The 13764-nt window shown below is 41.6% G+C and overlaps 1 protein-coding gene across 7 annotated transcripts in view; it reads right to left on the bottom strand.

Annotated features, from left to right (window-relative positions):
* The window catches only part of TBC1D2 (TBC1 domain family member 2), a 67964-nt gene extending 54768 nt beyond the window's left edge, over positions 1 to 13196 (bottom strand). For 3 of the 7 annotated variants that reach the window (XM_040417846.1, XM_040417848.1, XM_040417853.1), the window contains exons 1-4: positions 12889 to 13068; positions 11215 to 11637; positions 10742 to 10874; positions 963 to 1095 (exon numbers count right to left, since the gene is read on the bottom strand). In XM_040417846.1, coding sequence (XP_040273780.1) covers positions 963 to 1095; positions 10742 to 10874; positions 11215 to 11637; positions 12889 to 12972 — 773 coding nt within the window. In that variant the 5' untranslated portion in view covers positions 12973 to 13068. Of the gene's footprint in view, positions 1 to 962; positions 1096 to 10741; positions 10875 to 11214; positions 11638 to 12884; positions 13069 to 13098 lie in introns of those variants that run through there. The other 4 variants (XM_040417850.1, XM_040417847.1, XM_040417851.1 and 1 more) reach the window with 4 other exon arrangements.
* Positions 13197 to 13764: the final 568 nt, after the last annotated feature.

The following is a 13764-nucleotide window of genomic DNA, read 5'->3' as shown; positions in this document are numbered from 1 at the left end:
TGAATACTTTTGAAAGGCACTGTATATCACATAACTTCAGGGCAGGCACCAGACTTTGTTTCTTGAATCTTTAGATTGTAAGCTTTTTTCACTCCTATTGTATATTATAACTGGTATATTAAACCTCTTTTAGCATAAACATTGTGGGGGACATTTTCTATGCTATATACTTTTGTGCAGTCACAAAGTCGCAGTTTTCTCCCCGCAAAAAAAGATATGGCAACGTACAGGTATGTGGAGCACAGACTGGAGATCAGTGGGGCTACAAGACTGGAAGAAAGATGAGACAGAGGGGATATGATAGAAACTTTTAAATACATAAAGGGAATCAACAAGGTAAAAGAGGAGAGAATATTTAAAAGAAGAAAAACTGCTACAAGAGGACATAGTTTTAAATTAGAGGGGCAAAGGTTTAAAAGTAATATCAGGAAGTATTACTTTACTGAGAGAGTAGTGGATGCATGGAATAGCCTTCCTGCAGAAGTGGTAGCTGCAAATACAGTGAAGGAGTTTAAGCATGCATGGGATAGGCATAAGGCCATCCTTCATATAAGATAGGGCCAGGGGCTATTCATAGTATTCAGTATATTGGGCAGACTAGATGGGCCAAATGGTTCTTATCTGCCGACACATTCTAGGTTTCTATGTTTCTAATGATATGCGAGCTAACACAAGCATTTTGAGTATATCTAAAGTGTTGCGGATATCAATTAACTCACTGTACTTCACTATATAGAAACATCAATTTAATTTTTGGGGGAGAAAAACCTGGTTCACCACAAAGGTAGTATAGTGGAGATCTCTGTGAGATGTACACCAGCAATTGGTTCTGTCAGTAGGGAGGAGAATCTGTGTGTGCAGTGTGGAAATATAGAGCAACGCGGATCATGTAAGAAAGGTTGGTAAAAAGCATAGTTTGACTATTTATTGTGAGTAACATAACAATTATGGATTCCACTTACTGTATCTCTTTCCATGGGTGTTTGAGAGAGATATTTTGAAGGGATGTTGATTCCTGGGGTACTGGCATGGAAGCCACAGTCAATCCTACAACTTCAGTTGGTGTCTTCACATGAGGAAAAAAGTCACCATCTACTAATAAGAAAATGTTTTTGTACTATTAGAACATACTGTATTTATAAATACCAGTAAAGGGCATCTGTCAGCAGATTTGTACCTATGAAACTAGCTGACCTGTTGCATGTCTGCTTGGCAGCTGAAGGCATCTGTGTTGGTCGCATGTTCATATGTTCCCACATTGCTGAGAAAAAAGAGGTTGTAATATATTCAGCCAGCCTCTAGAAGCAACGGGGGTGTTACCATTACACTTGAGGCTCCACTTTCTTTACTGCTGCCACACCCTTTGCACTTTGATTGACAGGGCCAGGCAGTGTAAAAGTGATCACACCTGGACCTGTCAATCAAAGTGCAGGGGGCACGGCAGCTGCAGAGAAAGCGGAGCCTCTAGGTTTTACGTCAACACCACCGTTCCTCCTAGAAGCTCATTTGTATATATTAAAACATAATCTTTCTCAGGAATGCGTTATATATGAACATGGGACCAACACAGATGCCTTCAGCTGCCAAGTGCACATGCAACAGGTCAACCAGTTTCATAGGTACAAATCTGCTGACAGATGCCCTTTAAGACTTAACATTAGTTTCGAGAACATCTATATGACATTCTATTTTTCTGCATCGCTTATCTTCTGAAGGTAAAAAAAGATCAGGAATGATAACATATCCAATATACCTGATCCTTCTTTCTCCTAGTGGCAGACTTCAGGGGACAGTCAAGCACCCCCATACAAAATGGATACGCTTGCAACTGGTGGGTTTGGAACTAAGAACTGAGCATGCTATTGAAGAAGCACTCCCACAAAACTTTTCTTTTTCTGGACCATTAGAAAGGTAACTGCTTACCATCCCCTCCTTTCTGGTCCTAGGCTTTGTCATGGGACATAGGACACTCTGACTCCCCAACTGACACAGCATCTTATGTGTGATAGTATTCTCCAGACTAAAGAATGTTTCCAGAAGACATTATTCACAGGGATTCCAGCTGTAGAGTTTACCCTAGTTCATATTTTTTAGCAGAAGAGGGATAAAGCTAGACGTTACCAGCTCTGTGGCATCCACTGATGGGGGCCAGGAGTGAAGAAGATAAGAGCACAAAGACAGTATTTTCTAACCTGCTTATATGACTAAATATATTCATACATAGTTAAATTATGTACATATAAAATTAGTCAGAATTTGCTGTATAGTGTTTTCATATAATAAATGATGGGTTATTTAGATTAGGGAAGACTGTGAACCTGCCCCCAAAATGAACCATTTTGATCCAAACAGTGTATCTGCTAGGTTCCATGCCTTCTTCTCTAGGTTGTAGTTTACCAGATAATTTACCAATTCATAAGAAAACTAGGAACAATCTACTGAGTTCCTGTAATCTACTTACTCTTTCTAGGGAAAGCAGTAGCATTACTTAATAGGCCTATTACAACAAAGTAGATTGCGGAGAGATCTTATAGAAGACCTCCAAGAGGCTAAAGCACCTGGTTTTTATATCTCTGCTATAAAATCTTTAAATTAGAATTAATTTCTCACATGTCCTCTCTTTTTAACTCTTTTCTGCAAGGCAATTTGGTCCTTACTTGTATGTCTCACTCATATCACTCTAATTCCAAAACCAGGGAAGGACTCTCTAGAATGTCAGAATTACAGACCTATGGCCCTCCTTAACACTGATCCTAAAATATTTACGAAGGTTTTGGCCTTTTGATTGAATTATTTTCTCCTTTCATTAATTTACGAGGACCAAGTTGGTTTTGTACCTTGTCGACAGGGTGGAGATAATACATGGAGAGCTATTGATTTGCTCGAGATTGTGAATTGCTTATTGTTAAGTTTGGATGCTGAAAAAGCATTTGATTGATTAGGTTGGCCATTTATGTTTGCTGCCTTGAGAGCTTACAGTTTCAGTGGCCCCTTTCTTGAGGCCATACGTGGTCTGTACTCTACCCCCACAACGACTGTCAAATTCCCGCATGCATATTCCCTACCAATATCTATTAAAAACTTCAGGGATGTCCACTGTCCTGCTAATTGCTTGCACTTTGGATAGAGCCTCTGACTGCTGCCATTAGGTTAAATCCTAATATTCAGGATGTTATGGTTAGGGACAAGGAATGTAAAATCTCTCTAGTCGTGGTTGACGTCCTCCTAACTCTAACTACCTTGCATATCTCTCTGCCTAATCTCCATTCTACTTTACAGGAATTGGGAAGCTATGGGGCTATAAGATCAATACTATAGGGAAACTCCAAATGAATTTTCTCTATCAGTGAATACGGACTCACTCTGCTATCTAGGGGTCAATATAACCCCTCCTTACGCAGATTTATATAAATCCAACTTTCCCACTGTATACTGTAATAAACAAGACCAATTTAATAAATGGTCCAAGTTGCCACTATCACTATTTGGCAGACTGGCGGCTGTTAAAAGGACAATCCTCCATAAACTCCTATATTTATTGGAGACCCTACCAATTGCAGTCCCCATGCAAAACCTTAAAGGGATTCTGTCACCAAGTTTTAGGCTATAGAGATACAGACATGCACGGCTAGATCGCCGCTAGCATGTCCGCAATATACCTGTCCTATAGGGCTGTGTGCTTTTATTTTCTATAAAAAAGGATTTTAGAGATATGTAAATTAGTCTTGTAAGGTGCCCAAGGGTCTGTACGAACCTTCCTGGTTCCCAGGCACGCCCGCCTGTGAAGGAGCCCAGCACCGCCTATGTCCTCCGAATCTCCTCCTTTCGTCACCGATAGATTGCTGTAATCTCGCGATGCGCGAGCTCGCGCATGTGCAGTGCCGGTATAGTGTTCCTTCCCTGTGCAGGCATCAGCCTCAGGGAAGGAACTGCGCATGCGCGAGCTCGCGGCAATCTATCGGTGACGAAAGGAGGAGATTCGGAGGACATAGGCGGTGCTGGGCTGGGCACGGTTCGTACAGACCCTTGGGCACCTTACAAGACTAATTTACATATCTCTAAAATCCTTTTTTAAAGAAAATAAAAGCACACAGCCCTATAGGACAGGTATATTGCGGACATGCTAGCGGCGATCTAGCCGTGCATGTCTGTATCTCTATAGCCTAAAACTTGGTGACAGAATCCCTTTAAATGATGCAAGCCTGTCTGATCAGGTTTATTTCGCCCTTGTAAGAAGGTACAAGGAATCATCGTAGATGATAGGTATGTGTCACCGAGGTTCCTGGCCTCGGAGTAAGAGACAGTTTTCTGTGTCATCAGCAGTTGCTGTTTGACACCTTGCTATCTAGTATGGCTGTAAATAGCTGATCCGGGACGGCTCTTACTGGGAGTACTCAAAGTGCTGGGTGGGTGAATTATTCCTCTCTGACACTGTAGCTGTGTGAAACTCTGCTGCGATCTGAGGCCTGTGTGTTGGCTGGAAGCTGAAGACAGTGTGTCAGGCGAGCAGGGCGCCTAAAGCCTGCAGGTGGACTTTCTGAGGCTGAGCATTCAGCCGGGTGTGGATTAAACACCCAGGATCAAAGGTGAATGTTTTTTCTGTATGAACTGTTTTGGGTGTGAACTAACACCAATACTGAAAATGGATTGCCATACTGTAAACCTGCAACTAGGGTCAATAAACACTGCAGTTTTTGAGTTACAAACATGTCTTTGCCTCAATACTGCACCCTCTTGTCCTATCTACCAGAGCGAATCCTCACACCCTTTACAGGTTTATTTGGGCTTTTACTAAAACCATCAGGAAAACTTGTAGTAGCCGGTTTCCGTTAGCCACACAACATTCTTCAATTACCTCTTTTCTTTATCAACCCTTAATTCCGGATAGTGTTACAACACATATGTCTAAGCCTTGGTTTCAAAACAAACTGTTCCATTTTGCTGATATTGTAGACCTGATAACAAGAACACTCTTACCTTTTTCATATCTTCAAGCTATGTTATCTTCCTTCTCATTCTAGCTCATTCATCGAGTAATCGACTCATTCATGTGGTCAGCTAAGGCTACTTTCACACTAGCGTTCGGGGCTCCGCTTGTGAGTTCCGTTTGAAGGCTCTCACAAGCGGCCCCGAACGGATCCGTCCAGCCCTAATGCATTCTGAGTGGATGCGGATCCGCTCAGAATGCATCAGTCTGGCACCGTTTGTCCTCCGTTTCGCTCAGCAGACGGACACCTGAACGCAGCTTGCAGCGTTCGGGTGTCCGCCTGGCCGTACGGAGGCAAACGGATCCGTTCAGACTTACAATGTAAGTCAATGGGGACGGATCCGTTTGAAGTTGACACAATATGGCTCAATTTTCAAACGGATCCGTCCCCCATTGACTTTCAATGTAAAGTCAAAACGGATCCGTTTGCATCATCATGAACAAAAAAAAATAAATATATATATATATATATATTTTTTTTTTTTTGTTCATGGTAATGCAAACGGATTCATTCTGAACGGATCTAAACGTTTGCATTATAGGTGCGGATCCGTCTGTGCAGATACCAGACGGATCCGCACCTAACGCAGGTGTGAAAGTAGCCTAAATCGTCATTTGCAGGCAGCAGATCGTGCTGTCTAAACAGGGATCTTCTGCCGGAAAATAACGAGTCTCTATGAGGACGAGCAATCGCAATAGTGGAAAAAAACTTCTAGTGCAGATTTTAACGGCAGCTAACTGCCTTTTTGCTCGCTACTGGAAACAAACTAACCCTCCAGCCCTATTAGACTTGTACGCTAGAATTGCAGAAATTAAATCTATAAAATATATTATTGCTTAAATTCAGAATAAAATAAAACTCTTTGGAAATACTTGGGGAACCTGGTATACATAAAGGATACTTGTCACGACCATGGTCATGGTCGTGACTCCTTGGGACCCGCATGCATTTTCCCACAGTTTGGTATTGTTGTCAACCACAGGTGAGGGCTAGTATCTTGCCTCACGTGTGGTTGCCGCTGGCAACTTGTGGTTGTTGGGCAGTGGAGCAGCCTGAGCTGGTTGCTGGGCGGCTCGCTGTCCATGCATGCGGTTGTCTTTGGTAACGTGTAGTTTTGTGTATGCACTTTGTCTGTTTGTTGTGCACGAGGTTATGTTTGTATGCACTGTGACACCTCCCTTCACTTGCGGTTGTCCGCGGCAACGTCTGGTGTTGTGTGCATGTGGTGGCAGTGTCTCGGCCTGCTGGCTGTTCCTCAGGAAATGGTTGCCACGCATGCCGTTGCCGGCGGTAACAGGTGAGTGTGTTTATGTGCTTTTCCCTTTAAGTGGCTTCACTACCCTGCCTGGTGTAGGAAGGGTTAACTCCCTTCTTTCTGTGTGAACACTGGGTGTGTCTGAGTGTGGGTGTGGCTACTTTGGGCTATAAAGCCTTTCTGGAGACCAGATGCTGAGGGGTACTTCAGCCATGGTTGCTGGAGGCATCCTCTTGGTTATTTACCATCTGCCAGTGTGTGCCACACTTGTGGTCATAAGTTTTTGTCACACATGATGTTATGAAGGTGTGTTTTTTGGTATGCTTGTTTATTGCAGATTATGGTCCTGGGTTCCTGTGTGATGTGTGGTGTGTGCTGTGTCCGTGTGTGTTCTTTGGACAGCAGTGCTTCTGCATGGGTTCCAGGCTTTGTGTCTGTGGCAGGTAGGTGCTATACTTGTTGCATTTACCTGCCATTGCCATAAGTTGTTTATGTTTCCCCTTTATTGTAGCCTGGCCTGTGAGACTCCTGTTCCTCCGTGCCTAGGAGGAACAGGTCGTCTTACCCTGCTCCTAGTTGAGGGCCACCGTGAGGGCTAGTTGAGGGACTTCAAGGTTCCAGAGTATGAGCCCTCCCACCATCAGGGTCGGCTCATACAGCTAGGAGTCAGGGTCAGAGTTAGGGATATGATAGGAGGTGACCTGCTCCCTGATCTCTGTCCTGGCCATGCAGCGACCAACATCTTCTGGCATCGCACGGCTGAGGGTTTTCCCCATCCTCAGCCGTGACAATACTAGGCACTTGTGACCTGCACCTTTTTGTGTATTATTTCCCCTCCCTATTAATCCTTTTCCTCCCTATTAAATTCTACCTTGTGTCCTGTCCGCTGTATTTGTTTCATCTTTTTACCTGAGCAGGTATTGATAACTATACACCAGCTTTTATTCAAATTTTGTAAAAGTCTTATCTGCTAATTTTTGTCTACCCTCTATATGTAATGTACAGTGGATATAAAAAGTCTACACACCCCTGTTAAAATGTCAGGTTTCTGTGCTGTAAAAAGAAATGAGACAAAGATAAATCATTTCAGAACTTTTTCCACCTTTAATGTGACCTATAAACTGTACCACTCAATTGAAAAACAAACTGAAATCTTTTAAGTGGACGGAAGAAAAAATATAAAAATAATAATGTGGTTGCATAAGTGTGCACAGCCTCTTATAACTGGGGATGTAGCTATGTTCAGAATTAAGCAATCACATTCAAAATCACGTTAAATAGGAGTCAGCATACACCTGGCATCATTTAAAGTGCCTCTGATTAACCCCAAATAAAGTTCAGCTGCTCTAGTTGGTCTTTCCTGAAATTTTCTTAGTCGCATCCCACAGCAAAAGCCATGGTCCACAGAGAGCTTCCAAAGCATTAGAGGGATCTCATTCTTAAAAGGTATCAGTCAGGAGAAGGGTACAAAATAATTTCCAAGGCATTAGATATACCATGGAACACAGTGAAGACAGTCATCATCAAGTGGAGAAAATATGGCACAACAGTGACATTACCAAGAACTGGAGGTCCCTCCAAAATGTATGAAAAGACGAGAAGAAAACTGGTCTGGGAGGCTACCAAGAGGCCTACAGCAACATTAAAGATGCTGCAGGAATATCTGGCAAGTACTGGCTGTGTGGTACATGTGGCAAAAATCTTCGTATTCTTCATATGTCTGGGCTATGGGGTAGAGTCGCAAGACGAAAGCCTTTTCTTACGAAGAAAAACATCCAAGCCAGGCTACATTTTGCAAAAACACATCTGAAGTCTCCCAAACCATGTGGGAAAAGGTGTTATGGTCTGATTAAACCAAGGTTGAACTTTTTGGCCATAATTCCAAAAGATTTGTTTGGCGCAAAAACAACACTGCGCATCACCAAAAGACCACCATACCCACAGTGAAGCATGGTGGTGGCAACATCATGCTTTGGGGCTGTTTTTCTTAAGCTGGAACTGGTGCCTTAGTTAAGCTAGAGGGAATTATAAACAGTTCCAAATACCAGTCAATATTAGCACAAAACTTTCAGGCTTCTGCTAAAAAGCTAAAAAGAGGAACTTCATCTTTCAGCATGACGACGACCCAAAGCATACATCCAAATCAACAAAGGAATGGCTTCACCAGAAGAAGATTAAAGTTTTGGAATGGCCCGGGCAGAGCCCAGAACTGAATCCGATTGAAAATCTGTGGGGCGATCTGGAGGGCTGTGCACAGGAGATGCCCTCGCAATCTGACAGATTTGGAGTGTTTTTGCAAAGAAGAGTGGGCAAATCTTGCCAAGTCAAAATGTGCCATGCTGATAGACTCATACCCAAAAAGTGCTGTAATAAAATCAAAAGGTGCTTCAAAAGATTTCAGTTTGTTTTTCAATTGAGTTGTACAGTTTATAGGTCACATTAAAGGTGGAAAAAGTTCTGAAATGATTTATCTTTGTCTCATTTTTTTACATCACAAAAACCTGACATTTTAACAGGGGTGTGTAGACTTTTTATATCCACTATATACAGTATTGCATAAGATCTTGCCTAAGAATACTCTTTGGGGGAGATTTATCAAATTGGTATAAAGTAGAACTGGCTTAGTTGCCCATAGCAACCAATCAGATTTCACCTTTCATTTTTTCCTTTTTTAAATAAAACATATGTACAGTGTATATATATATATATATATATATATATATATATATTCTAAATATATAAAACAGCAATTATATACATGATGTGCAAGAAATAAGTATGTCAATATGCCCCAGGAGCTAAAAATCCAAATGCTCAGGGTCCTCTCCTGGTGGTATAGGGTGCCCTCTAAACGTCACTGTCTATTTCCAACCGCTTCCTGATACTACACGTCTTTTGGGAGTGTCCTGTGCTCGCTGGCTTCTGGGAAAAGGTATGGCGCATCTCTTCTAAATTCACATCTCATGTTCTCCCTAAGTTACCTGCCTTATTTTTGCTTCACCATAGGGACATCCGCTTGTCAACTGCGGCAAGGGCTTGTATCTCATGTCTGTGGAAACAGATGTTGGCTCTAACCATAGCTCTCTGGTTCAGTAAAATTCAGGAGGTCATAAGGATGGAGGACCTTACCGCTTCGGTGAGGGGCACACATGCCAAGTTTCACAAAACATGGTGACATTGGATTCAATTTCAGGGCTTTGCTGACAACAGGTCTCTGTTAGTCTCTTGGGCCCAGAGGTACCCTGCCTCTCACCCCCCATTTTTGTTCTCTCTTCTTGTTTTTCTGTTTCTACTTCTATATTTGGGGGGTACTGTCTCTCCTCGGATACTTTGCTAATCCTGTTTAGATAGAAGGTACTGCAGTATGCCTAATATGCCTATTCAGTGATGCTGATGTATTTTTATGTACTCTTATGATCTTTCTGTTTCAATTGTTTTTGTATTTTTGCTTTCTGAAAACTTAAAGAATTTACAACAAAAAAATTAAAAATCCAAACGCATTCAGTGCTCATACCAATTGGGAGATATCCATGTTTGAGTAGCCTTTCCTCTCTAGAAATCAGTTATATTGCAAAAAAAATCTAATTTTTTTTATAACCAACATTTAAACGCTATGTACACCTTTGGGGGCAATTTTTTTATCTTTGCATTTTATTTATTTTGAGCTAAAAATCATTTTTTCAATTGGTCTTTATTAACAATATGGAATCCTTTTTTCTGTATTTTTTCTCTTTTCTGTCATCTGAGGAGCAGAGGGACTCCTTATCTCTGCTCTCTGACATTATAATCACTCAATAAAGTTCAATCCTTATCTTACTGATAAAAATGTGGCTTAAATGAGTGTTTATGACCTCTCAGTAGTTTAGAGATAAGGTGGCATAAAGTGAAAGTGAAAGTACCAGTCACACAGTTAAGGTCCATTCACACGTCCGCAATTTCGTTCCGCATTTTGCAGGACGGAATTGCGGACCCATTGCGGATTCGCACTTCCGGGTCCGCAATTCCGATACCGAAAAAAATAGAACATGTCCTATTCTTGTCCGCAATTGGGGACAAGAATAGGCAATTTCTATTAAATATATATATTATATAAAATGCAGAACGCACATCGCCGATGTCCATGTTTTGCGGATCCACGGATCGGCAAAACACACACGGACGTGTGAATGGACCCTTAGAAAAACTGTTAACCCTTTGCGACTAAACAGCTCAATAGCCCAATTGAAAACATGATTTTGAGCCAAAAATAAGTTAAATACAATCATAAAAAAAAATGTACTTCAAAGGTGTACATAGCCTTTACTTCTGTTCATTTAACAGTAATATATAAATTATAATGTTTCTTTAAAATGAAGTGTCATTTTGTTTTGTCTAATATGTGGACTGAAAAAAAATGGATCAGTAGTAAGGTTGGTCCGAACATTGCACTAAGCATCTATAGGAAGATGAATAATAAAACAGATCCAAATGTAGTTGAGCTAATGTATCTTATACATACCTGCACTGTGCAGATTGTCATCACTGTCAAGAACATCTGAAGACATAGTCATTTTTGACGTATTATTACAATATTCCCATCTCTTCCGCTGCAGTTGCTGCAACCAGTACATCTTGGCATGCTTGTTAATTGCCTTAGTGAAAATACAAATAAGATTAGAAGGACAACAACCTCAATTTGGCACAGTCTCCTGACAAGTCTGCTTGGCAAGCAAGGGGAATTTGAAATCCTTTGAGTCCTAGAGATTTTATGGGAACATTTCCAATAATAATACACAGTTAGGAAATTGCCATTGATACATTTCCTTAGCTTGTTACCCCAATTCTTTACATACCATTCCTTGATAATGGGGTTCCAGGTGATGGAAACTCAAGCAATCAGCTATGACATCCACATTGTCCCTGCAAAGTGACTGGCCTTTACTTACTGTTCTAGAGTAAAATAGTAAAAAATTATGTAAAATAGTTACACACCTTTAGAATATATGTTTTTGCCAGTGTTTTAATTTCAAATATTCCCTCTTCAGCTTCCATGCTGAAATGAAAAGTTGCAGTATGCAGATCTATACTTCCAAGTGGACAAACATCTGTAGCCATTCTGTAGTAGAGCAAATGGCACTTCTTGTCATTGTAACAAAAGAAGCGGTACTTCCAAGCTTTCAGGGGCCCTTTCATTCCCAGTTTATAAAGATATCCACAGAGCTTATTGGGAGTCCCTTCTTCACCCACTTTACTTGGAGTAAGACAGGGAACATCAGTGGTAGCAACCGTGACATGGTCTTCAGCCTGTACATCAGTCTCAGCGTTCAAAGGTTTCTCTGGAGCTCCAGACTCTGAAGGTGTCTCCTGAAGTATATCAGGTTCCTTGTCATTTCCATCTAGTTCACTCATTTCTTTCTGAAATAAGAAAAACCAATAACTGGATGCTGTGATCTCTGAGATTTATGTACTATTGTGTTTATCTATGTTTCTAGTAGTTTATTAAAATACATGTTCAGTTGAAAATAGGACAAAATCAAGTACGTATGGGGGTTACCAGACTCCTCTGATGGCAGATGGCAGGGGAATAAAGGATCGGGTACGTGGAATTTAAATGTGCCTTATGAGTTATCCCTGTTAAGATGTTTTGAGCAGCGGCTCAGAGTAGCACATGTTATTTGGGAGTCAGTTGAAATAGCTGTCGGCCAAATGAGTCAAGTACAAGAGTCAAGCAATCAAAAGAACGACTGTAGTGATAAACCTGGTCACCTCTGCATAAGGCTCTGTTCATATTTGCATCATGGTTACTATTCTGAATGGCACCACGACCAGTATGACAGGCATGTTTTCATTCCTTTATTTCCTGTTACATATCTATAACCAAATAAAATAGACCAGGCATGCTCAACCTGCGGCCCTCCAGCTGTTGTAAAACTACAACTCCCACAATGCCCTGCTGTAGGATGTTCGGGCATGCTAGGAGTTGTAGTTTTGGAACAGCTGGAGGGCCGCAGGTTGAGCATGCCTGAAATAGACAAATCAAAATGGAGCGTTCAGGAGCGCAAAGAGAGGAGCTATGGCCTGAGCCATCAGAGAGCTCACCTCATGTATTTAATGCTGACGCAATCTTAAATGTTTTATTACCCATAATAGGGCCAATGCAAAAAAAAAAAGAGGGTGGCAATAGCATATCATCTATATATCATAAGCCAGTGGAGCCTAATAGTATGTGGGTAACCTCTACTGGTGAACATCAGCACTGACAACAACATACACTACACCCTCCAGTAGCTGAAATGTCCAGTTTAACCCTATGCAACCTGAACATCGTCTACAAACTGAGTTAGAGGACATCCAAATAAAAAAGAGAATCTATAGGTACCTAATAATTTAAAGATAAATTCTGAGGTTAGGAAAACAATACTAATACTGTACATATTGGTACATGATCTAATACTGATCTGGACCAGAGTTTCTCAATGTTTCCAAGTCATGTATCCCTACTGAAATAAATGATGCCTAGTACCCCCCGATCAACCTTCTATACAGTGAGGGTATTGTCAACAACCTCTAGGCATGCACCCACTGGCCTATACCTAAGATCTATTCTAGAAGATACTGGAGGCCTATTCTGAACAAAGTGAAGGCGATAGCCATATACTTGCCTACTGGAGTCAGGGCAGCTCCCAGTGCTGAAGTGTCTGCAGACTTCCTGCTGTGTGAATCACCTGGGCAAGCTAGCACAGAACACATGAAACCTGAGGAAATTCCATGCAGTTCATAGAAACTCCTTCCTGACTATCTCCTCAGCCTGCTGTCACACTGTTCCTGTCTGTCAATGCTGCTGTGTGTCTCAAGTACTCGACTTTAACTATTCACACAATGACGTCTCCCAGAGGAAACACTCCCAGAGTCAGGGGAGGGTATACCATTCCTTCAAGCTCGTGCCTGCTGACCTCTGATATTGTGAAAGCAGGCAGTGAGTCAGCCAGCTGGTCTTGTGCATGTAGCATATACTTCTGGAGTTCTCGGAGATGTTAAAATGGATGTTGCTCAATGTTAGCGCAAGTAATGAAACCACAATGATGATAGGTTATAGTTAACCCATTAAGGACCAGGGCTCATTTTAGCAGTAGGATCACACCATCTTTTCTAGTTATCACCCCCTTTCTATGCCCTTTTGTTCTATAATGACGTTTTCATCTTAAAAGGCAGGCAGCATTTTGAGGTACATATAAAGTTGCATTCAACTAATACTACAGGACATAGCAGAAACGTATACATTCGGATTTTGTTTCCATAAAAATATTGATAACTTATCTTCATGATAGGTCAATATCTGATTGGTGGGGGTCTAACTGCCATCACTCCCCCTGATGAAGCCATGCTGACAGCTATGTGTGTGGGGACTCCACTCTCAGGGCTGTGGAGTCGGTACGCCAAAGTTAAGACTCTTGCAATAATTTAGGGTACTTTCACACTTGAGGCAGAGGATTTCTGCAGGCAGTTCCGTCGCCGGAACTGCCTGCTGGATCCGTCAAAATG

The sequence above is a fragment of the Bufo bufo genome, chromosome 2 (assembly GCF_905171765.1).
Source record: "Bufo bufo chromosome 2, aBufBuf1.1, whole genome shotgun sequence".
Taxonomy (NCBI): Eukaryota; Metazoa; Chordata; class Amphibia; order Anura; family Bufonidae; genus Bufo; species Bufo bufo.
This window is presented reverse-complemented; position numbering and strand designations above follow the sequence as displayed.